This window comes from Aquarana catesbeiana, linkage group LG01 (assembly GCF_042186555.1).
Source record: "Aquarana catesbeiana isolate 2022-GZ linkage group LG01, ASM4218655v1, whole genome shotgun sequence".
Classification (NCBI taxonomy): Eukaryota; Metazoa; Chordata; class Amphibia; order Anura; family Ranidae; genus Aquarana; species Aquarana catesbeiana.
Window position 1 is genome coordinate 781,644,117 of NC_133324.1, and position 24,682 is coordinate 781,668,798.

General features: G+C 39.2%; 1 protein-coding gene across 1 annotated transcript in view; it reads right to left on the minus strand.

Moving 5' to 3' along the window:
• The window catches only part of VEGFC (vascular endothelial growth factor C), a 258,822-nt gene that overhangs the window by 35,029 nt on the left and 199,111 nt on the right, over positions 1–24,682 (minus strand). Inside the window, exon 4 of the mRNA XM_073606728.1 lies at positions 16,099–16,253. Coding sequence (XP_073462829.1) covers positions 16,099–16,253 — 155 coding nt within the window. The remainder of the gene's footprint in view (positions 1–16,098; positions 16,254–24,682) is intronic.

Genomic DNA, 24,682 nt, shown 5'->3' on the forward strand with positions numbered 1-24,682 from the left:
ACATGTTGTGGTTCCATGGATTAAAGGGAGTAATCCCTTTTGACACCTTCTTCACTTTTTGGATACCTGATCTGAGGCAGAATAACAACTACATGGGACACTGTGTTGACAGATATGGTGTTCAATATAGTGAATAGTGAATTTAGATACAGTGAACTAGGCATGTCTTGTACAGATGTCCTTTAACACTTTGTTTAGTAGTATGGACTGTACAGAAGAGCTGTATTTATGTACTAGATTTTCCAAGCAAATGTAACATGATTCTCACTGAAAATATATTATGGCACATACAGTATATAAGAATAGACAATATATTTCTAACATATTTTTGTGTAAAATGTCCTTGACATTTTCCAGATGTGAATTGGTACAAGGTCAATATTCACCTTTATTTTACCACTTTAGAAAATCGAGGCAAATACATCAGCTAATTGTGAAAAAAGTAGGAAACAATAGTAACAAACATCAAATGCAATGAAGCCTCTTGAAAAAAAGGTTTGTCCTGATGTGGAAATGAGAATTTTAGCAATTCTTAGCCATAAAACACTACCATGATTTTACATACAGTTTAATGACGTGGTACTCAAACTTTTTGCCCAAGCCCCCTTTAAGAGCACCTCTGGTCCACAGCTCACCCTTTCACCCCTCCTCCACAGCTCACAGACCCCTCTGCACTTCTCCTTCACAGCTCACCTTTATATCCTTGGTTAACAGCTCACCTCTATATCCTTGGTTTACAGTTCACCTCTATATCCTTGGTTTACAGCTCACCTCTATATCCTTGGTTTACAGCTCACCTCTATATCCTTGGTTTACAGCTCACCTCTATATCCTTGGTTCACAGCCCCCTTCTTCACAGCTTACCTCTATACCTTTGGTTTATAGGTCACCTCTGCACTTGGTGCACTCCTCCGTGGCACACCTCCATACCCATGATTCACAGCTCACCTCTGCACTTCTTCACAGCTTACCTCTATACCTTTGGTTTATAGGTCACCTCTGCACTTGGTGCACTCCTCCATGGCACACCTCCATACCCATGATTCACAGCTCACCTTTGCCACACTCCTTCACTTTTGCACCCCTTGTCCACAGCTCAACTCTGCACCCCTGCACCTCATTTCCACAAACCACCTCTGTACTCCCTGTAGCACTGCACCTCTCTCTCATCTGAGTTGCCTCCTGCTACTACCAGCTGTATAGTGGCCTTCTCCTTTGGTGATGCTGCCTGTGCAGTGCACCCTTGCTGCTACACAGAGCAGGTAAGTGTGACATTAAAAATGTGTGGACAATATGGCCGCCTCTGCCTCACATTAATCCGCGCCTTGAAATCACTCCGTAATCCAATGCAGCTGACTAAAGCAGCTACTTTAAAAAATTAAACATGTAATCACACAATAAGTCTAAAATCATAAACAACACGCCAAGTCTCTGATAATTATGCTTATTGAAGCAGCGCTAAGTGTCCGTTGTTGCAAAACACTATATATAGAGTAAATGTTGAAGAGACAAGAAAGTTCAAAAATAAAGTTGTGGTCTGTGGATATGAAGATGTGCGTAGAAATCCTTCCACCAGTGATGATCTCCGCGTGAGGGGGTCACCCCCCGTGAGAATGCACTCACCACAATTTTAATAACCACAAGCCTTTAGGTAATGATCTTTGAAAACCTCTCCGTTTCCTTGGTTCAACCACCAGGTGGTGCAATACCCTCTCGGCAAATGTAACATAGGGAGGAAAATAAATGCTATATAGCGTAATATTGCTTATGAAAGTTTATTAAATAATACACAACATTACACTCCCCCCATTTAAAATCTGCGTACCAGATGCAAAAGTATATTAGAGCATTGAAAAGTGCACTGTGCCTGTTAATTCGACCTCCGGGAGGAACGCCGGGATGCGCGCTGCAAGCAGCTGGTCTCTTTTCGCTTCCTGGTTTCCTTCCGTGGAACGCACACGTCACTTCCGGTAGATTGTGACCCTGACGCGTTTCGTCACTTCCGGACGTCGTCTGAGGGCGCAATCTACCAATCGTAAGGCCGGCTTTAAATAACAGTAATGGATTTGAACAGCGAATAGGGGAGACGGATTTGCCGACCACTCCCACTTCATGGTCAATGCTCACAGAGCTGTCAGCAAAGGAGGACTTTGACTCAATTACTTGTAATCCGCTGAAACCATTTTTTAGAAAAGACTGCCGACTTTGCTAGGAAAACTGTGACTAATATGTCTTGCTTAAAAATATCTCCTATAAATTACATACTTATAACACATATAGCGTTACTATGCATTTTTTTCTTGTGAATAAGGTGCAATAAAGAATATAGAAAATAATATAAAAATTATTAAAAATTCTATTAAATACTAGACATATATATATTCTTGGTGGTGAGAATGAAATGTAATAAAATAAGTAATACAATAAAATAAAGGGCATCCTCTCTCGTATTATACCCGATACCATTACCATCTGCTGTCACCCGTCTAGGGTGCAAGTCCCCAACTTGAATACAAATGGGTGTGAGTAATTAAGGAGGGTAATAATAAATAAAATATGTTGAGTATAATCCCACTATGGAAAATAAGTTAAAAATGGCTTTACATTCATTGATAAGAATCAAAATTGCATCATTACACCTACTATTCAAAGATCAGAATAAAATCTAATTAAAATTGTATAAATTATTTAAATAGTAATAGATGTCCAAAAAATTAATAGATGTCTAAAAAATTAAGGATGATATAAATGTTAGGGATCAATTGTTGAATTTAATATAATGTTTAAAATTTTGAAAAATTGTTGCACATATTGAACCGGGACTGTATACGCCTGGACTTAAAAATTAAAAATTAACCAACTGTATGTTATGTGTCGCTAATAAAGCAATTTATATCTAGCTCTATGTTTAGGCCTCGGGGGGAAAGAACATCCACGGAGTATATCCACCGGGTTTCGTGTTTAGATAATTCACGAATACGATTGATACCTCTCCAGTGGGTTTGAAGATGCTCTATCCCCCAGAATTCAAGCCCCCTGGGATCCCTGTTATGTTTCAACCTGAAATGCAGAGACACATTATGGTCTTTATAACCATTTTTGATGTTGTTAATGTGCTCTGCAATTCTAATCCTCAACAACCTCTTGGTACGGCCTATATACATCAGGCCGCAGGGGCACTTTAGAGCGTAAACTACATAAGTGCTGTTACACGTGATAAATTGCTTTATATCAAAGGAGCGATTATTGACTGAAGATGAAAAATTACTAATACCCCTCAAAGGTCTGGTGACTTCTCTGCATGCTTTACACTTTCTGCACGCAAAAAATCCATTGCGGTCCCAGAACGTCTGTGGTTTTGAGGGGGGATCTAAGACTTTTTTAACTATTTTATCTCCAAAATTCATAGATTTCCTATAAATGAACTGAGGTACAGGTGGAAGAACATTTATCAATTTTCTGTCCATTAGAAGGATGTGCCAGTGTTCTCTAAAGATGTCTTCAACTTCTTTATACTGGGTATGAAATTGTGAAACAAATCCCCATTCGTTATTTCGTTCGTCTCCTTTCTTAGAGAACCTGTCCTGGCTTGGTTCTTGTAGACACTCAGATCTAGATACAGATGCCACTTCATCTACCACTTTTTGTAGCGTCTCTGGTTTGTATCCTCTGGCCTTGAACCTTTCTACAAGGATTTTTGATTGTTGATGGAATTCAGTGTCTTCGGAGCAGTTTCTTCTCACCCTCATGAGCTGTCCTTTCGGAATGTTTTTAAGCCATAAAGGGTGGTGACCACTGGTGATAGGCAGATAGCTGTTCCTATCGGTTTTTTTGAAGAATACCTTGGTCTCTAATTTGTCGTTTCTTCTATATAGAGTGACGTCTAAAAAATTAATCATTTCATTGTGCCAGTTAGAAGTCAATCTAATGTTATTTTCATTACAATTTAAAACTTGTAAAAACTGTTCTAGTGACTCTGTAGATCCTGCCCAAATAAAAAATAGGTCATCAATAAAACGTTTGTAAAAAATTAGTTCCGGACGTTGTTCTTTAAAAATGGTCTTGTCTTCCCACTCTGCCATAAAGAGGTTTGCGATGCTCGGGGCAAACTTAGCGCCCATCGCTACGCCTCTCTGTTGTGTATAAAAATTGTTGTCGTACCAAAAATAATTATGGCCGAGACAATAATCGAGAGCGTTTCTTAAGAAGACTTTTTGTTTAAAAGGTAGATCATCTCTTTGGCAAAGGGCCCAATTTAATGCCAATAAAGCATCATCATGCTGTATGATAGAATACAGTGATGCTACGTCGGCTGTTACCAATAGAACTTGTGGTTTGTCCGTTAAATCAACCGCCTGCAAAAAATTCAAGAAACTTTTTGTATCCCTCAAATACGAGCGAGTATTCACTACGCTCTTTTGCAGGAAGCAATCCAGATACTGACCCATTCTTGCCGAGACCGATCCTATACTGTTTACTATCGGTCTTGCAGGGGGGTTATTGGGGTCTTTATGGACCTTGGGCAAAGTGTATAATGTGGGTATACGGTTGCTTGAGGGTACTAGATACCGCCTCTCTTTATCATTCAAAACACCGCTTTTTGACCCCATCTCCACCAGAGTTTTTAGTTGATCTTTATAAGCTTTAGTTGGATCTTTCTCCAAGGGCTTGTATGTCTCTTGATCCGACAACAACTGGATAATCTGACCATGATACATCTCTTTTGGGAGTATCACCACTCCTCCTCCCTTGTCGGCTGGCCTTATAATAATGTCTTTCCTTTTTTCCAAACTGGAAATTCCTTCACTAATATGTCGCATGTTTATATCTTTCTTTGGTTTAAGTCGTTCCAAATCGCGTAAGATCAGCCCTTTGAAGACCTCCACTTGATGATTTGGGTTATTTAGAGGATTAAACAGCGACTTATTTTTTAAACCACTATTGATCACTTCATTTGGTTTGTGTGCAATAGTGGTGCTAGGAGGAACATTGCAGCCTAAGAAATATTTTTTGATGTTCAATTTTCTAATATATTTGTGAACATCAATAAAGACGTCAAACTTATTAATGGGTTTTTTTAAACCACATTTGAGACCCAAGTTTAAAATATTAGTTTCCTTCTGTGTTAATTCCACTTTGGACAAATTGAAAATGCCCCCTACTCGGACAATCTTCTTCTTTTTTTGGATTCTAGATCCTGCCCTACAGCCTCTGTAATGTTTTTGTCTATGGCAGATTGCTGAGGGTGGTTCATTTGCGGTTGTTGTTCCTTCCAATAAGATGTTTGGAGGTAATTCAAGGGTTGTGGTCCTCTGTGTTGGACCTTTCGAGATTGAGGGCCTCTGTGCTGGGGTGGGGGTTGTGGATTCCTGTACTGATTTGTGGTCTGAGGGTACGGGGGAGGCCTCCATTTGTGTGGATGTCCCCCCCGGCCCCTCCGCTGGAAACCCCTCCCTCTTCCTAAAAAAGGACGGGTTTGAGGTTGACCATCATAGTACTCTGAGTTTGTTTGGTACCCTTGTAATGGCTGAAATCTATTTTGTACCGGTATATTGGACAACCCCGGTAGCTGATCGTCTTTTCGATTGTTTTCCCTTTGTTTACCGTATTTCCTCACACCTCTTCCTTTTCCTCCCCTTCTCTGTATAGGGATGGAAAACACCTTAGGAGTAGAGGTTCTTGGAGAGGATGCCATGTCTTCTATAAAATCATTTTCATAACCATGATAATTAGTAGACACGGGATTGGGAATGGGGATATTAGGTACTTGCATAGGGACCTGTGAGCTCTGAACAGGTGCTCCCGTACCTCCTTTATGGCTGGGAGCTGACTGCCAAGAATACATACAGTTAATTTTAAAATCTTCTAGATCCCTATGATATTTTCTGATTTTCTTTTTTTGTGTTTCTTTATCTACTTTTTCTAATCTTTTTTGGACCCTATTGTTAAAATCAATAATTAACTGACTGTCTTTGATAGGTTCTAATTGTTGTTGTAGGTCAGTGATTTTTAATTCAATATTTGCCATTTTACGTTTCTTCCTTTGGAGCACTAATTCCTGTAGTTTGAAGCCCACTCCATTGAAGAAATCTAACCACTCCTGAGCTGAGCCTGAATCATCCAGCCCATCTTGTGGGGCCACATCCCACCTTAGGCTTCTTATGATGATTTTCTCTTTGATGTATTGCTCAAGAGTACAAATATCCCACCAGGTGCGTACTTGTTTCTCTAAAGTATGGCTCAATGCGGACAAAGCTCCATTATAATTAACCTCTGTGGTGGTAGGTTCATTGCAAGTGAACAAAGCATTTACATCTATGTGTCTGCTACTTAGATAACGGAGAACTTCCATGGCAGCAGAGAAAAAAATTTGAATAAAACACTAAAAATGTGTGGACAATATGACCGCCTCTGCCTCACATTAATCCGCGCCTTGAAATCACTCCGTAATCCAATGCAGCTGACTAAAGCAGCTACTTTAAAAAATTAAACATGTAATCACACAATAAGTCTAAAATCATAAACAACACGCCAAGTCTCTGATAATTATGCTTATTGAAGCAGCGCTAAGTGTCCGTTGTTGCAAAACACTATATATAGAGTAAATGTTGAAGAGACAAGAAAGTTCAAAAATAAAGTTGTGGTCTGTGGATATGAAGATGTGCGTAGAAATCCTTCCACCAGTGATGATCACCGCGTGAGGGGGTCACCCCCCGTGAGAATGCACTCACCACAATTTTAATAACCACAAGCCTTTAGGTAATGATCTTTGAAAACCTCTCCGTTTCCTTGGTTCAACCACCAGGTGGTGCAATACCCTCTCGGCAAATGTAACATAGGGAGGAAAATAAATGCTATATAGCGTAATATTGCTTATGAAAGTTTATTAAATAATACACAACATTACACTCCCCCCATTTAAAATCTGCGTACCAGATGCAAAAGTATATTAGAGCATTGAAAAGTGCACTGTGCCTGTTAATTCGACCTCCGGGAGGAACGCCGGGATGCGCGCTGCAAGCAGCTGGTCTCTTTTCGCTTCCTGGTTTCCTTCCGTGGAACGCACACGTCACTTCCGGTAGATTGCGACCCTGACGCGTTTCGTCACTTCCGGACGTCGTCTGAGGGCGCAATCTACCAATCGTAAGGCCGGCTTTAAATAACAGTAATGGATTTGAACAGCGAATAGGGGAGACGGATTTGCCGACCACTCCCACTTCATGGTCAATGCTCACAGAGCTGTCAGCAAAGGAGGACTTTGACTCAATTACTTGTAATCCGCTGAAACCATTTTTTTGAAAAGACTGCCGACTTTGCTAGGAAAACTGTGACTAATATGTCTTGCTTAAAAATATCTCCTATAAATTACATACTTATAACACATATAGCGTTACTATGCATTTTTTTCTTGTGAATAAGGTGCAATAAAGAATATAGAAAATAATATAAAAATTATTAAAAATTCTATTAAATACTAGACATATATATATTCTTGGTGGTGAGAATGAAATGTAATAAAATAAGTAATACAATAAAATAAAGGGCATCCTCTCTCGTATTATACCCGATACCATTACCATCTGCTGTCACCCGTCTAGGGTGCAAGTCCCCAACTTGAATACAAATGGGTGTGAGTAATTAAGGAGGGTAATAATAAATAAAATATGTTGAGTATAATCCCACTATGGAAAATAAGTTAAAAATGGCTTTACATTCATTGATAAGAATCAAAATTGCATCATTACACCTACTATTCAAAGATCAGAATAAAATCTAATTAAAATTGTATAAATTATTTAAATAGTAATAGATGTCCAAAAAATTAATAGATGTCTAAAAAATTAAGGATGATATAAATGTTAGGGATCAATTGTTGAATTTAATATAATGTTTAAAATTTTGAAAAATTGTTGCACATATTGAACCGGGACTGTATATGCCTGGACTTAAAAATTAAAAATTAACCAACTGTATGTTATGTGTCGCTAATAAAGCAATTTATATCTAGCTCTATGTTTAGGCCTCGGGGGGAAAGAACATCCACGGAGTATATCCACCGGGTTTCGTGTTTAGATAATTCACGAATACGATTGATACCTCTCCAGTGGGTTTGAAGATGCTCTATCCCCCAGAATTCAAGCCCCCTGGGATCCCTGTTATGTTTCAACCTGAAATGCAGAGACACATTATGGTCTTTATAACCATTTTTGATGTTGTTAATGTGCTCTGCAATTCTAATCCTCAACAACCTCTTGGTACGACCTATATACATCAGGCCGCAGGGGCACTTTAGAGCGTAAACTACATAAGTGCTGTTACACGTGATAAATTGCTTTATATCAAAGGAGCGATTATTGACTGGAGATGAAAAATTACTAATACCCCTCAAAGGTCTGGTGACTTCTCTGCATGCTTTACACTTTCTGCACGCAAAAAATCCATTGCGGTCCCAGAACGTCTGTGGTTTTGAGGGGGGATCTAAGACTTTTTTAACTATTTTATCTCCAAAATTCATAGATTTCCTATAAATGAACTGAGGTACAGGTGGAAGAACATTTATCAATTTTCTGTCCATTATGGACAGAAAATTGATAAATGTTCTTCCACCTGTACCTCAGTTCATTTATAGGAAATCTATGAATTTTGGAGATAAAATAGTTAAAAAAGTCTTAGATCCCCCCTCAAAACCACAGACGTTCTGGGACCGCAATGGATTTTTTGCGTGCAGAAAGTGTAAAGCATGCAGAGAAGTCACCAGACCTTTGAGGGGTATTAGTAATTTTTCATCTCCAGTCAATAATCGCTCCTTTGATATAAAGCAATTTATCACGTGTAACAGCACTTATGTAGTTTATGCTCTAAAGTGCCCCTGCAGCCTGATGTATATAGGCCGTACCAAGAGGTTGTTGAGGATTAGAATTGCAGAGCACATTAACAACATCAAAAATGGTTATAAAGACCATAATGTGTCTCTGCATTTCAGGTTGAAACATAACAGGGATCCCAGGGGGCTTGAATTCTGGGGGATAGAGCATCTTCAAACCCACTGGAGAGGTATCAATCGTATTCGTGAATTATTTAAACACGAAACCCGGTGGATATACTCCGTGGATGTTCTTTCCCCCCGAGGCCTAAACATAGAGCTAGATATAAATTGCTTTATTAGCGACACATAACATACAGTTGGTTAATTTTTAATTTTTAAGTCCAGGCGTATACAGTCGCGGTTCAATATGTGCAACAATTTTTCAAAATTTTAAACATTATATTAAATTCAACAATTGATCCCTAACATTTATATCATCCTTAATTTTTTAGACATCTATTAATTTTTTGGACATCTATTACTATTTAAATAATTTATACAATTTTAATTAGATTTTATTCTGATCTTTGAATAGTAGGTGTAATGATGCAATTTTGATTCTTATCAATGAATGTAAAGCCATTTTTAACTTATTTTCCATAGTGGGATTATACTCAACATATTTTATTTATTATTACCCTCCTTAATTACTCACACCCATTTGTATTCAAGTTGGGGACTTGCACCCTAGACGGGTGACAGCAGATGGTAATGGTATCGGGTATAATACGAGAGAGGATGCCCTTTATTTTATTGTATTACTTATTTTATTACATTTCATTCTCACCACCAAGAATATATATATGTCTAGTATTTAATAGAATTTTTAATAATTTTTATATTATTTTCTATATTCTTTATTGCACCTTATTCACAAGAAAAAAATGCATAGTAACGCTATATGTGTTATAAGTATGTAATTTATAGGAGATATTTTTAAGCAAGACATATTAGTCACAGTTTTCCTAGCAAAGTCGGCAGTCTTTTCTAAAAAATGGTTTCAGCGGATTACAAGTAATTGAGTCAAAGTCCTCCTTTGCTGACAGCTCTGTGAGCATTGACCATGAAGTGGGAGTGGTCGGCAAATCCGTCTCCCCTATTCGCTGTTCAAATCCATTACTGTTATTTAAAGCCGGCCTTACGATTGGTAGATTGCGCCCTCAGACGACGTCCGGAAGTGACGAAACGCGTCAGGGTCACAATCTACCGGAAGTGACGTGTGCGTTCCACGGAAGGAAACCAGGAAGCGAAAAGAGACCAGCTGCTTGCAGCGCGCATCCCGGCGTTCCTCCCGGAGGTCGAATTAACAGGCACAGTGCACTTTTCAATGCTCTAATATACTTTTGCATCTGGTACGCAGATTTTAAATGGGGGGAGTGTAATGTTGTGTATTATTTAATAAACTTTCATAAGCAATATTACGCTATATAGCATTTATTTTCCTCCCTATGTTACATTTGCCGAGAGGGTATTGCACCACCTGGTGGTTGAACCAAGGAAACGGAGAGGTTTTCAAAGATCATTACCTAAAGGCTTGTGGTTATTAAAATTGTGGTGAGTGCATTCTCACGGGGGGTGACCCCCTCACGCGGTGATCATCACTGGTGGAAGGATTTCTACGCACATCTTCATATCCACAGACCACAACTTTATTTTTGAACTTTCTTGTCTCTTCAACATTTACTCTATATATAGTGTTTTGCAACAACGGACACTTAGCGCTGCTTCAATAAGCATAATTATCAGAGACTTGGCGTGTTGTTTATGATTTTAGACTTATTGTGTGATTACATGTTTAATTTTTTAAAGTAGCTGCTTTAGTCAGCTGCATTGGATTACGGAGTGATTTCAAGGCGCGGATTAATGTGAGGCAGAGGCGGTCATATTGTCCACACATTTTTAGTGTTTTATTCAAATTTTTTTCTCTGCTGCCATGGAAGTTCTCCGTTATCTAAGTAGCAGACACATAGATGTAAATGCTTTGTTCACTTGCAATGAACCTACCACCACAGAGGTTAATTATAATGGAGCTTTGTCCGCATTGAGCCATACTTTAGAGAAACAAGTACGCACCTGGTGGGATATTTGTACTCTTGAGCAATACATCAAAGAGAAAATCATCATAAGAAGCCTAAGGTGGGATGTGGCCCCACAAGATGGGCTGGATGATTCAGGCTCAGCTCAGGAGTGGTTAGATTTCTTCAATGGAGTGGGCTTCAAACTACAGGAATTAGTGCTCCAAAGGAAGAAACGTAAAATGGCAAATATTGAATTAAAAATCACTGACCTACAACAACAATTAGAACCTATCAAAGACAGTCAGTTAATTATTGATTTTAACAATAGGGTCCAAAAAAGATTAGAAAAAGTAGATAAAGAAACACAAAAAAAGAAAATCAAAAAATATCATAGGGATCTAGAAGATTTTAAGATTAACTGTATGTATTCTTGGCAGTCAGCTCCCAGCCATAAAGGAGGTACGGGAGCACCTGTTCAGAGCTCACAGGTCCCTATGCAAGTACCTAATATCCCCATTCCCAATCCCGTGTCTACTAATTATCATGGTTATGAAAATGATTTTATAGAAGACATGGCATCCTCTCCAAGAACCTCTACTCCTAAGGTGTTTTCCATCCCTATACAGAGAAGGGGAGGAAAAGGAAGAGGTGTGAGGAAATACGGTAAACAAAGGGAAAACAATCGAAAAGACGATCAGCTACCGGGGTTGTCCAATATACCGGTACAAAATAGATTTCAGCCATTACAAGGGTACCAAACAAACTCAGAGTACTATGATGGTCAACCTCAAACCCGTCCTTTTTTAGGAAGAGGGAGGGGTTTCCAGCGGAGGGGCCGGGGGGGACATCCACACAAATGGAGGCCTCCCCCGTACCCTCAGACCACAAATCAGTACAGGAATCCACAACCCCCACCCCAGCACAGAGGCCCTCAATCTCGAAAGGTCCAACACAGAGGACCACAACCCTTGAATTACCTCCAAACATCTTATTGGAAGGAACAACAACCGCAAATGAACCACCCTCAGCAATCTGCCATAGACAAAAACATTACAGAGGCTGTAGGGCAGGATCTAGAATCCAAAAAAAGAAGAAGATTGTCCGAGTAGGGGGCATTTTCAATTTGTCCAAAGTGGAATTAACACAGAAGGAAACTAATATTTTAAACTTGGGTCTCAAATGTGGTTTAAAAAAACCCATTAATAAGTTTGACGTCTTTATTGATGTTCACAAATATATTAGAAAATTGAACATCAAAAAATATTTCTTAGGCTGCAATGTTCCTCCTAGCACCACTATTGCACACAAACCAAATGAAGTGATCAATAGTGGTTTAAAAAATAAGTCGCTGTTTAATCCTCTAAATAACCCAAATCATCAAGTGGAGGTCTTCAAAGGGCTGATCTTACGCGATTTGGAACGACTTAAACCAAAGAAAGATATAAACATGCGACATATTAGTGAAGGAATTTCCAGTTTGGAAAAAAGGAAAGACATTATTATAAGGCCAGCCGACAAGGGAGGAGGAGTGGTGATACTCCCAAAAGAGATGTATCATGGTCAGATTATCCAGTTGTTGTCGGATCAAGAGACATACAAGCCCTTGGAGAAAGATCCAACTAAAGCTTATAAAGATCAACTAAAAACTCTGGTGGAGATGGGGTCAAAAAGCGGTGTTTTGAATGATAAAGAGAGGCGGTATCTAGTACCCTCAAGCAACCGTATACCCACATTATACACTTTGCCCAAGGTCCATAAAGACCCCAATAACCCCCCTGCAAGACCGATAGTAAACAGTATAGGATCGGTCTCGGCAAGAATGGGTCAGTATCTGGATTGCTTCCTGCAAAAGAGCGTAGTGAATACTCGCTCGTATTTGAGGGATACAAAAAGTTTCTTGAATTTTTTGCAGGCGGTTGATTTAACGGACAAACCACAAGTTCTATTGGTAACAGCCGACGTAGCATCACTGTATTCTATCATACAGCATGATGATGCTTTATTGGCATTAAATTGGGCCCTTTGCCAAAGAGATGATCTACCTTTTAAACAAAAAGTCTTCTTAAGAAACGCTCTCGATTATTGTCTCGGCCATAATTATTTTTGGTACGACAACAATTTTTATACACAACAGAGAGGCGTAGCGATGGGCGCTAAGTTTGCCCCCGAGCATCGCAAACCTCTTTATGGCAGAGTGGGAAGACAAGACCATTTTTAAAGAACAACGTCCGGAACTAATTTTTTACAAACGTTTTATTGATGACCTATTTTTTATTTGGGCAGGATCTACAGAGTCACTAGAACAGTTTTTACAAGTTTTAAATTGTAATGAAAATAACATTAGATTGACTTCTAACTGGCACAATGAAATGATTAATTTTTTAGACGTCACTATATATAGAAGAAACGACAAATTAGAGACCAAGGTATTCTTCAAAAAAACCGATAGGAACAGCTATCACCAGTGGTCACCACCCTTTATGGCTTAAAAACATTCCGAAAGGACAGCTCATGAGGGTGAGAAGAAACTGCTCCGAAGACACTGAATTCCATCAACAATCAAAAATCCTTGTAGAAAGGTTCAAGGCCAGAGGATACAAACCAGAGACGCTACAAAAAGTGGTAGATGAAGTGGCATCTGTATCTAGATCTGAGTGTCTACAAGAACCAAGCCAGGACAGGTTCTATAAGAAAGGAGACGAACGAAATAACGAATGGGGATTTGTTTCACAATTTCATACCCAGTATAAAGAAGTTGAAGACATCTTTAGAGAACACTGGCACATCCTTCTAATGGACAGAAAATTGATAAATGTTCTTCCACCTGTACCTCAGTTCATTTATAGGAAATCTATGAATTTTGGAGATAAAATAGTTAAAAAAGTCTTAGATCCCCCCTCAAAACCACAGACGTTCTGGGACCGCAATGGATTTTTTGCGTGCAGAAAGTGTAAAGCATGCAGAGAAGTCACCAGACCTTTGAGGGGTATTAGTAATTTTTCATCTCCAGTCAATAATCGCTCCTTTGATATAAAGCAATTTATCACGTGTAACAGCACTTATGTAGTTTACGCTCTAAAGTGCCCCTGCGGCCTGATGTATATAGGCCGTACCAAGAGGTTGTTGAGGATTAGAATTGCAGAGCACATTAACAACATCAAAAATGGTTATAAAGACCATAATGTGTCTCTGCATTTCAGGTTGAAACATAACAGGGATCCCAGGGGGCTTGAATTCTGGGGGATAGAGCATCTTCAAACCCACTGGAGAGGTATCAATCGTATTCGTGAATTATCTAAACACGAAACCCGGTGGATATACTCCGTGGATGTTCTTTCCCCCCGAGGCCTAAACATAGAGCTAGATATAAATTGCTTTATTAGCGACACATAACATACAGTTGGTTAATTTTTAATTTTTAAGTCCAGGCGTATACAGTCCCGGTTCAATATGTGCAACAATTTTTCAAAATTTTAAACATTATATTAAATTCAACAATTGATCCCTAACATTTATATCATCCTTAATTTTTTAGACATCTATTAATTTTTTGGACATCTATTACTATTTAAATAATTTATACAATTTTAATTAGATTTTATTCTGATCTTTGAATAGTAGGTGTAATGATGCAATTTTGATTCTTATCAATGAATGTAAAGCCATTTTTAACTTATTTTCCATAGTGGGATTATACTCAACATATTTTATTTATTATTACCCTCCTTAATTACTCACACCCATTTGTATTCAAGTTGGGGACTTGCACCCTAGACGGGTGACAGCAGATGGTAATGGTATCGGGTATAATACGAGAGAGGATGCCCTTTATTTTATTGTATTACTTATTTTATTACATTTCATTCTCACCACCAAGAATATATATATGTCTAGTATTTAATAGAATTTTTAATAATTTTTATATTATTTTCTATATTCTTTATTGCACCTTATTCACAAGAAAAAAATGCATAGTAACGCTATATGTGTTATAAGTATGTAATTTATAGGAGATATTTTTAAGCAAGACATATTAGTCACAGTTTTCCTAGCAAAGTCGGCAGTCTTTTCAAAAAAATGGTTTCAGCGGATTACAAGTAATTGAGTCAAAGTCCTCCTTTGCTGACAGCTCTGTGAGCATTGACCATGAAGTGGGAGTGGTCGGCAAATCCGTCTCCCCTATTCGCTGTTCAAATCCATTACTGTTATTTAAAGCCGGCCTTACGATTGGTAGATTGCGCCCTCAGACGACGTCCGGAAGTGACGAAACGCGTCAGGGTCACAATCTACCGGAAGTGACGTGTGCGTTCCACGGAAGGAAACCAGGAAGCGAAAAGAGACCAGCTGCTTGCAGCGCGCATCCCGGCGTTCCTCCCGGAGGTCGAATTAACAGGCACAGTGCACTTTTCAATGCTCTAATATACTTTTGCATCTGGTACGCAGATTTTTAATGGGGGGAGTGTAATGTTGTGTATTATTTAATAAACTTTCATAAGCAATATTACGCTATATAGCATTTATTTTCCTCCCTATGTTACATTTGCCGAGAGGGTATTGCACCACCTGGTGGTTGAACCAAGGAAACGGAGAGGTTTTCAAAGATCATTACCTAAAGGCTTGTGGTTATTAAAATTGTGGTGAGTGCATTCTCACGGGGGGTGACCCCCTCACGCGGTGATCATCACTGGTGGAAGGATTTCTACGCACATCTTCATATCCACAGACCACAACTTTATTTTTGAACTTTCTTGTCTCTTCAACATTTACTCTATATATAGTGTTTTGCAACAACGGACACTTAGCGCTGCTTCAATAAGCATAATTATCAGAGACTTGGCGTGTTGTTTATGATTTTAGACTTATTGTGTGATTACAGGTAAGTGTGACATGTTTGTTATTTTTAAATAAAAAACAAACCTTCAACGTCACTGTAATGTAAAGAATGCAATGTTTGCACTTGTCTGGGCTTGTATTACCAGGTCTTAAGTTATGTGTGTCAACGGATTGAGCCTTAAACAATCTTGGTGCGAATTGGACAATGATGTTAAACCCTTTCTACACATCATAGTTACATACTGTAGTTAGTCTGGTTGAAAAAAGACAGAAGTCCATCTAGTTCAACCATTATAATATTTTCTTAATGCAATTTTTAAGAATAGCATCTATATCTTAACAGCACGCACATAATGAAATGAATACCCTCTCGATACTTACTGTATTTGTGTTGCTGGCAATGATCGTCTGATAATTGAATGGACTTGTCTGTAAACATCCAACTTAGACATGCACCGACAGGATGTATGGTTTGCAAAACTAATTGTTACTGGTTTTACTGGTCCTTGAGACAGCGGGACTGTGATTTCAAATAACTAAAATAAAAAAAATGACGAACATTTTCAGTTAGAATTTATTACTATCAAACATTTATCAATCAAAAACAGGTTATCAGTAGTTGACAAGCTACAGGTGGAAAAACACCCTAGCTAGCGTAACAGATAATATTGTAAAACATTTAGGAACCGAAATCTGAAGACTCAATTCAAACTGCCAGCTATATGCACTAAATTAATGGCCCATACACACGATTCGAAAATCGGATGACAGATCGTCCAACTTTTTTCGCTTAATAGTCGCAAGTAGAAATTGAATAGGTTACTAAAGTCACGAAAATTCTCGTACGACAGAAAAAAGAAAACGGAAGTGATGTCGTGTTGTAATGTATTTGTATTGTATTTTGGGATGACAACTATACTGACTAAACGAAAATCGTATGATCTGGTATCGTACGAGGAAAATTGTACTTGTCGAACGAATAATATCAGATGAATTGTCGTGATCAGCTCTCAAAAGGACCTGACGTCATCACATACCAGCTGGCTGGCTTGAGCCGCAGCTGTTAGTTCTTATCGATACACCGCTTTTATCATTTGATGTCAGTTGCTTACTATTACCATTTTATTGGAATAAAGAAGCCTTTTTTGAGTACTGCACCATGAAGTCTTTTTTCTGCCTTCCATAAACACGCTCCACGAGCGATCTTATCCTGATAAGGGTTGCATGGAACAATGTTACTGCAACAGTGTCTTGAAGGAGAGGTTTTCATGAATACACCGCCCTGAGTTGACGGATCCCTCCCGCATATGTCTATAGGATCTCTATAACCTGAGATCCAACAGATCTGGTAAGCGGCCATTTGGTCTCCAATTACTTCCTCAGCTGCTGTTTGGTTGCCCTCTTTGAAGTGTGGGGTGAATAGGGTATTTGTTACATTTTTTGAAGAGCTCCGCTTCATAGGAATCATGTCATGGACTATTAACTACACTGTGACATTAATCACATGGGGGCACTATTAATTACTTTGTAACACCAGTTGTGTTTTATTTCAATATTTATGTGATTTCCACACATTTTTTAAACACATTTTGGTTGCGCAATTGAATTTGTTACACGTATCTATAAGCCGAATACTTAGGTTTTCGTTTTGCAGCACCACCTTTTTTGTGTTTTTTGTTAACAGATATACCTTAATTTGTGTCACGTTTTTATATACACACATATTTCTAAATATAGGTATATGCACGTTTATTAGAGGGTTAGCGCAGATATTTCACTTTATACAGAGGGGAGACATTTGACAGGTAAGGATACATGCAGGAGGCATGTATATCCTTATAGATAACCACTATGGCAGCAGTTTAGAAAGAATGAGAGTGGGATTACATCCACTTTAAGAAATAAAAATAAGTTGAATTTTATATTGGGATGTGTGTAAGTTGAGCCTCAAAAATCCTGCCATCTTTTTGCCTGTAGATATTGTTATACTAAATGAGGGGTGTGACACATTTCATTTTTTTGAACCAACATAGTATATTGTCTATAAGCAGGTACACATTGTTTTGAGTTGTAGGAGATCCAGGAAGTCCAAGTCTCTAATCCAAAAAAATCTCCTGCTGACTGCAGTGCAAAATCTTGCTTAATGAATTGACCATTCATTAATTTTGTCTTGGGTTTCATGTGGCATGAACTTATGGACTTATGAGCTTTTTAAACTATATTTACCGGCACATTATTTTATTTTTTTTTGCGGTCATACTGCATAATCGTTATTTTTTATTTTTTGATGAATTGGAGTTAAAGAGGAACTGCAGTCTGCATCATTTCTAATAAAAACATATCTGCCATTCTGGAGCTTCCCTCCAACCACTTTGCATATTATTTTACATATATGCTGTGATTCTGTACTTGCCAAATATGCTGCAGAAATATCCCTCCACTAAGTCTGGCTGCAATCATTTTAACTGTGGGCAGCTGAAGCTGCTGCCTGTTCACTTCCTGGATTTACACAGACACACACCTCCAGCTCTGCAGCTCTCATTGGTCCTCTTATGACTCACCCCCCCCCCCTTTCCTGGCAAACTCTCATGAGAGTGAGAGAAAGAGCTGTGCATGATGTCAAACACCTAGGCTTTTTTCCAGAGAAGAAACAGAAAGTGGGCTGTATAAGGTATTTACTGGCAGAAAAAAAAAATCTTTTACTATCCAAAGTTAAAACAAGGGCAGAAGATTTAATAGATGGAAAGATGAAAAAATGACTGAAGTTCCACTTTAATTTTCCGTATGCAAAAATTTATGCAAGTGAGCCATGTGACCACATTGCCGCATTCCGTAAAACATTAGTGAATTGACCCCACAAAGTCTTACTCTCCCCTTTCACAATAGAAATACCCTCAATTCTTCTAGTGCATTCAAATATAATAAAGGTTTTTTAGGGAGAATTTGGTCACCTTGAAATGATCATGGTAGGTGGGTGACCCTGAGGACTCCATTGCAGTACTAAAAATTCCAATATAATGCAAGAGCTAGCTTCAACACAAAATATGACTACCAGTTGTGCGTGAAATAACCCATTAGGTGCTCACAGAGCAGAAGCATGGCTTGTAGAACAAGGGAAAGTCATTATAGTGTCTGCTAATACTCTCTTCAGAAATAAATTTACATTGAATTATTTTAAGCACATTATGCTTCATATGATGCTGTAGAAAAATCTATGTAATTCGAACGGCTTAGAGTCCCTCTGGCTTAGAGTCCCTCTGGTTGCTGGCATGCAGACCTTTCTGCAAAGCATCTGTGTCCAATGTGGGAAGCCTGATACAAGCTTTTACATTAGACACGGCTCATAAGCAAGAGAGATTAAAATCACATACAGCAGGATTTTTTTCACACTGTATAAAGGAAAAAAGGGCAAAATACTGACAACCTTATGGAAACATAGGAGATCTTTTTACATTGCTTTCTCTTGTATTTACTTCAAAACATGTCAGTTATAGATTAAATTCTTTGGAAAACAAGTTTCTTCAGCAGTCATAATGCATGTATGTTCCCATTTGGAAGAACTTGAAGTCTTGGCATTAAACTTCTCAGGGAGACAGCACTATGAATTCTCCATTTCCCAATACACCAAATGCAAGTCATCCAGAAGTTTCACAGTACTATCAATATATAGTAAGTTACTAATGCCGTATGTTGTAATACTCACTCAGTCTTTGTCACTTTTAACAATGGAAGCACTGTTACATAAAGCAAAAACTGAGTTTAAAAACTTCATTTAAAGTGATACTAAAGCTTTTTTTCTTTTAAATAACAAACATGTCATACTTACCTCCACTGTGCAGCTGGTTTTGCACAGAGGGGCCCCGAACATCCTCTTCTGGGGTCCCTCAGCGGCTCTCGCGGCCGGGACTCCGTGGAGAGAAGGACGGCACATCCCCGCCGAAGAAGGGGCTCAGGTTAGTAAAACGGGGGGGGCTAGGGGGCCGGTGACTGCCAGGTGATTTTTCAGAGGAAAGACAACATATATGTATACTGTATAGCAACTCACTTGACTATATAAAATTATTTTTTTATTGATTATCAAGAATAATTAGAATATACAAATCCATATATTAATATTGGTACCTCACACACCAAACACAATCAAAATAAGATGTACAGACCTCTCTCTCATAACAAAAAAACAGTTCCCCTGTATAATGCAAAATGGTTAGAATCTCAAATAAAAAGTGGGTACACCCCTCACATTTTTGTAAATATTTTATTATATCTTTTCATGTGACATCACTGAAGAAATTATACTTACTTTGCTACAATGTAAAGTAGTGAATGTACTGCTTGTATAACAGTGTAAAGTTGCTGTCCCCTCAAAATAACCCAACACACAGCCATTAATGTCTAAATCGCTGGCAACAAAAGTGAGTACACACCTAAGTGAAAATGTCCAAACTGGGCCCAAAGTGTCAATATTTTGTGCGGCCACCATTATTTTCCAGCACTGCCTTAACCCTCTTGGGCATGGAGTTCACCAGAGCTTCACCGGTTGCCGCTGGAGTCCTCTTCCACTCCTTCACGACGACATCACGGAGCTGGTGGATGTTGGAGACCTTGCGCTCTTCCACCTTCCGTTTGAGGACACGCCACAAATGCTCAATAGGGTTTAGGTCTGGCGACATGCTTGGCCAGTCCATCACCTTTACCCTCAGCTTCTTTAGCAAGGCAGTGGTAGTCTTGGAGGTGTGTTTGGGGTCGTTATCATGTTGGAATACTACCCTGCGGCCCAGTCTCCGAAGGGAGGGGATCATGCTCTGCTTCAGTATGTCACAGTACACATTGGCTTTCATGGTTCCCTCAATGAACTGTAGCTCCCCAGTGCTGGCAGCACTCATGCAGCCCCAGACCATGACACTCCTACCACCATGCTTGACTGTAGGCAAGACACACTTGTCTTTGTACTTCTCACCTGGTTGCCCCCACACACGCTTGACACCATCTGAACCAAATAGGTTTATCTTGGTCTCATCAGACCACAGGACATGGTTCCAGTAATCCATGTCCTTAGTCTGCTTATCTTAAGAAAACTGTTTGCGAGCTTTGTTGTACATCATCTTTAGAAGAGGCATCCTTCTGGGACGACAGCCATGCAGACCAATTTGATTCAGTGTGCGGTGTATGGTCTGAGCACTGAAAGACTGACCCCCCCACCCCTTCAAACTCTGCAGCAATGCTGGCAGCACTCATACATCTATTTCCCAAAGACAACCTCTATATATGGCGCTGAGCACGTGCACTCAACTTCCTTGGTGGACCATGGCGAGGCCTGTTTTGAGTGGAACCTGTCCTGTTAAACCACTGTATGGTCTTTTCCACCGTGCTGCAGCTCAGTTTCAGGGTCTTAACAATCTTCTTATAGCCTAGGCTATCTTTATGTAGAGCAACAATTCTTTTTTTCAGATCCTCAGAGAGTTCTTTTCCATGAGGTGCCATGTTGAACTTCCAATGACCAGTATAAGAGAGTGGGAGCGATAACACCAAATTTAACACACTTCCTCGCCATTCACACCTGAGACCTTGTAACACTAACCAATCACATGACACTAGGGAGGGAAAATGGCTAATTGGGCCCAATTTGGACATTTTCACTTAGGGGTGTACTCACTTTTGTTGCCAGCGGTTTAAACATTAATGACTGTGTTTTGAGTTATTTTGAGGGGACAGCAAGTTTACACTGTTATACAAGCTGTACACTCACTACTTTACATTGTAGCAAAGTGTAATTTCTTCAGTGTTGTCACACGAAAAGATATAATAAAATATTTACAAAAATGTGAGGGGTGTACTCACTTTTGTGAGATACTGTATAATATATATATATATATATATATATATATATATATATATACATATATACACAGTGCCTTGCAAAAGTATTCACCCCTCTTGGCTTTTTACCTATTTTGTTACATTACAGGCTTTAGTTCAATGTTTTTTTAATTTGAATTATATGTGATGGATCAGAACACAATAGTCTAAGTTGCTGAAGTAAAATTAGAAAAATATATGCATAAAACTATTTTTCAGAAATAAAAAAATGATAATTGGCATGTGCGTATGTGTTCGCCCCCTTTGTTATGAAGCCCATAAAAAGCTCTGGTGCAACCAATTACCTTCAGAAGTCACATAATTAGTGAAATGATGTCCACCTGTGTGCAATCTAAGTGTCACATGGTCTGTCATTACATATACACATCTTTTTGAAAGGCCCCAGAGGCTGCAACACCTAAGCAAGAGGAACCACTAACCAAACACTGCCATGAAGACCAAGGAACTCTCCAAACAAGTAAGGGACAATGTTGTTAAGTACAAGTCAGGGTTATGTTATAAAATCCAAATCTTTGATGATCCTAGGAGCACCATCAAATCTATCATAACCAAATGCCAAGAACATGGCACAACAGCAAACCTGCCAAGAGATGGCCACACACCAAAACTTACGGACCGGGTAAGGAGGGCATTAATCAGAGAGGCAGCACAGAGACCTAAAGTAACCCTGAAGGAGCTGCAGAGTTGCACAGCAGAGACTGGAGTATCTGTACATAGGACGACAATAAGCAGTACACTCCATAGAGTTGGGCTTTATGGCAGAGTGGCCAGAAGAAAGTCATTATTTTCAGCAAAAAACAAAATGGCACGTTTTGAGTTTGCGAAAAGGCATGTGGGAGACTTCCAAAATGTATGGAGGAAGGTTCTCTGGTCTGATGAGATTAAAATTTAACTTTTTGGCCATCAAAGAAAACACTATGTCTGGCGCAAACCCAACACATCACATCACCCAAAGAGCACCATCCCCACAGTGAAACATGGTGGTGGCAGCATCATGCTGTGGGGATGTTTTTCAGCAATCGCGACTGGGAAAACTGGTCAGAGTTGAGGGAAAGATGGATGGTGCTAAATACAGGGATATTCTTGAGCAAAACCTGTACCACTCTGTGTGTGATTTGAGGCTAGGACGGAGGTTCACCTTCCAGCAGGACAATGACTCCAAACACACTGCTAAAGCAACACTTCAGTGGTTTAAGGGGGAACATGTAAATGTGTTGGAATGGCCTAGTCAAAGCCCAGACCTCAATCCAATAGAAAATCTGTGGTCAGACTTAAAGACTGCTGTTCACAAGGGCAAACCATCCAACTTGAATGAGCTGGAGCAGCTTTGCAAGGTGGAATGGGCAAAAATCCCAGTGGTAAGATGTGGCAAGCTCATAGAGACTTATCCAAAGCGACTTGGAGCTGTGATAGCCACAAAAGGTGGCTCTACAAAATATTGACTTTAGGGGGGTGAATAGTTATGCACATTGACTTTTTTTTCTGGTATTTTTTTGTCCTATTTGTTGTTTGCTTCACAAAAAAAAAAAAACATCTTCAAAATTGTGGGCATGTTCCGTAAATTAAATGATGCAAATCCTCAAACAATCCATGTTAATTCCAGGTTGTGAGGCAACAAAACACGAAAAATGCCAAGGGGTTAATACTTTTGCAAGGCACTGTATATACATACACACACACACAGTGCCTTGAAAAAGTATTCATACCCCTTGAAATTTTTCACATGTTGTCATGTTACAACCAAAAACGTAAATGTTTTATTGAGATTTTATGTGATAGACCAACACAAAGTGGCACATAATTGTGAAATGGAAGAAAAATTCTCAATTGGATTTAGGTCTGAACTAGGTCTGCCATTCTAACACATGATTATGCTTTGATCTAAACCATTCAATTATAGCTCTGGCTGTATGTTTAGAGCCGTGTCCTGCTGGAAGGGGAACCTCTGCCCCAGTCTCAAGTCTTTTGCAGACTTTAAGGGGTTTTCTTCTAAGATTGTCCTGTATTTCGCTCCATCCATCTTCCCATCAACTCTGACCAGCTTCCCTGTCCTTGCTGAAGAAAAGCATATCCACAACATGATGCTGCGACCACCATGTTTCATGGTGGGGATGGTGTGTTGAGGGTGATGTGCAGTGTTAGTTTCCCCCTACACATAGCGTTTTGCTTTTAGGCCAAAAAAGTAAAATTTTTGTCCTATCTGATCAGAGCACCTTCTTCTGAATATTAGCTGTGTCCCCCACATGGCTTCTCTCAAACTGCAAATGGGACTTCTTATGTACCCCAGGAAATTTTTCACATTTTGCATTTTGTCATGTTACAGCCAAAAACAGAAATGCCTTTTGTTGGGACTTTATGTGACAGATCAACACAAAGTGCCACATAATTGTTGGAAGGAAAATGATAAATGGTTTTCATTTTTTTTTTACAAATAAATATCTGAAAAGTGTGGCGTGCATTTGTACTCAGCCCCCTTTACTCTGATATCCCTAACTAAAATCTAGTGGAACCAATTGCCTTCAGAAGTCACCTAATTAGTAAACAGAGTCCACCTGTATGTAATTTAATCTCAGTATAAATACAGCTGTTTGGTGAAACCCTCAGAGGTTTGTGAGAGAGCCTTAGTGACTAAACAGCATCATGAAGCCCAAGGAACACACCAGACAGGTCAGGGATAAAGTTTGGGGGTTTCAACAATGGCTTTCTTCTTGCCACTCTCCCATAAAGGCCAGATTTGTGGAGTGCACAACTAATAGTGGTCCTGTAGACAGATTCTCCCACCTGTGCTGTGGATCTCTGCAGTTTCTCCAGAGTTACCATGGGCCTCTTGGCTGCTTCTCTGTTTAATGCTCTCCTTGCCCAGCCTGTCAGTTTAGGTGGATGGCCATGTCTTGGAAGGTTTACAGTTATGCCATAGTCTTTCCTTTTTCAGAAGATGGATTGAACAGTGCTCCGTGAGATGTTCAAAGTTTGGGATATTTTTTTAGAACCTAACCCCCAAACTTTATCCCTGACCTGTCTGGTGTGTTCCTTGGGCTTCATGATGCTGTTTAGTCACTAATGCCGCGTACACACGGTCGGACTT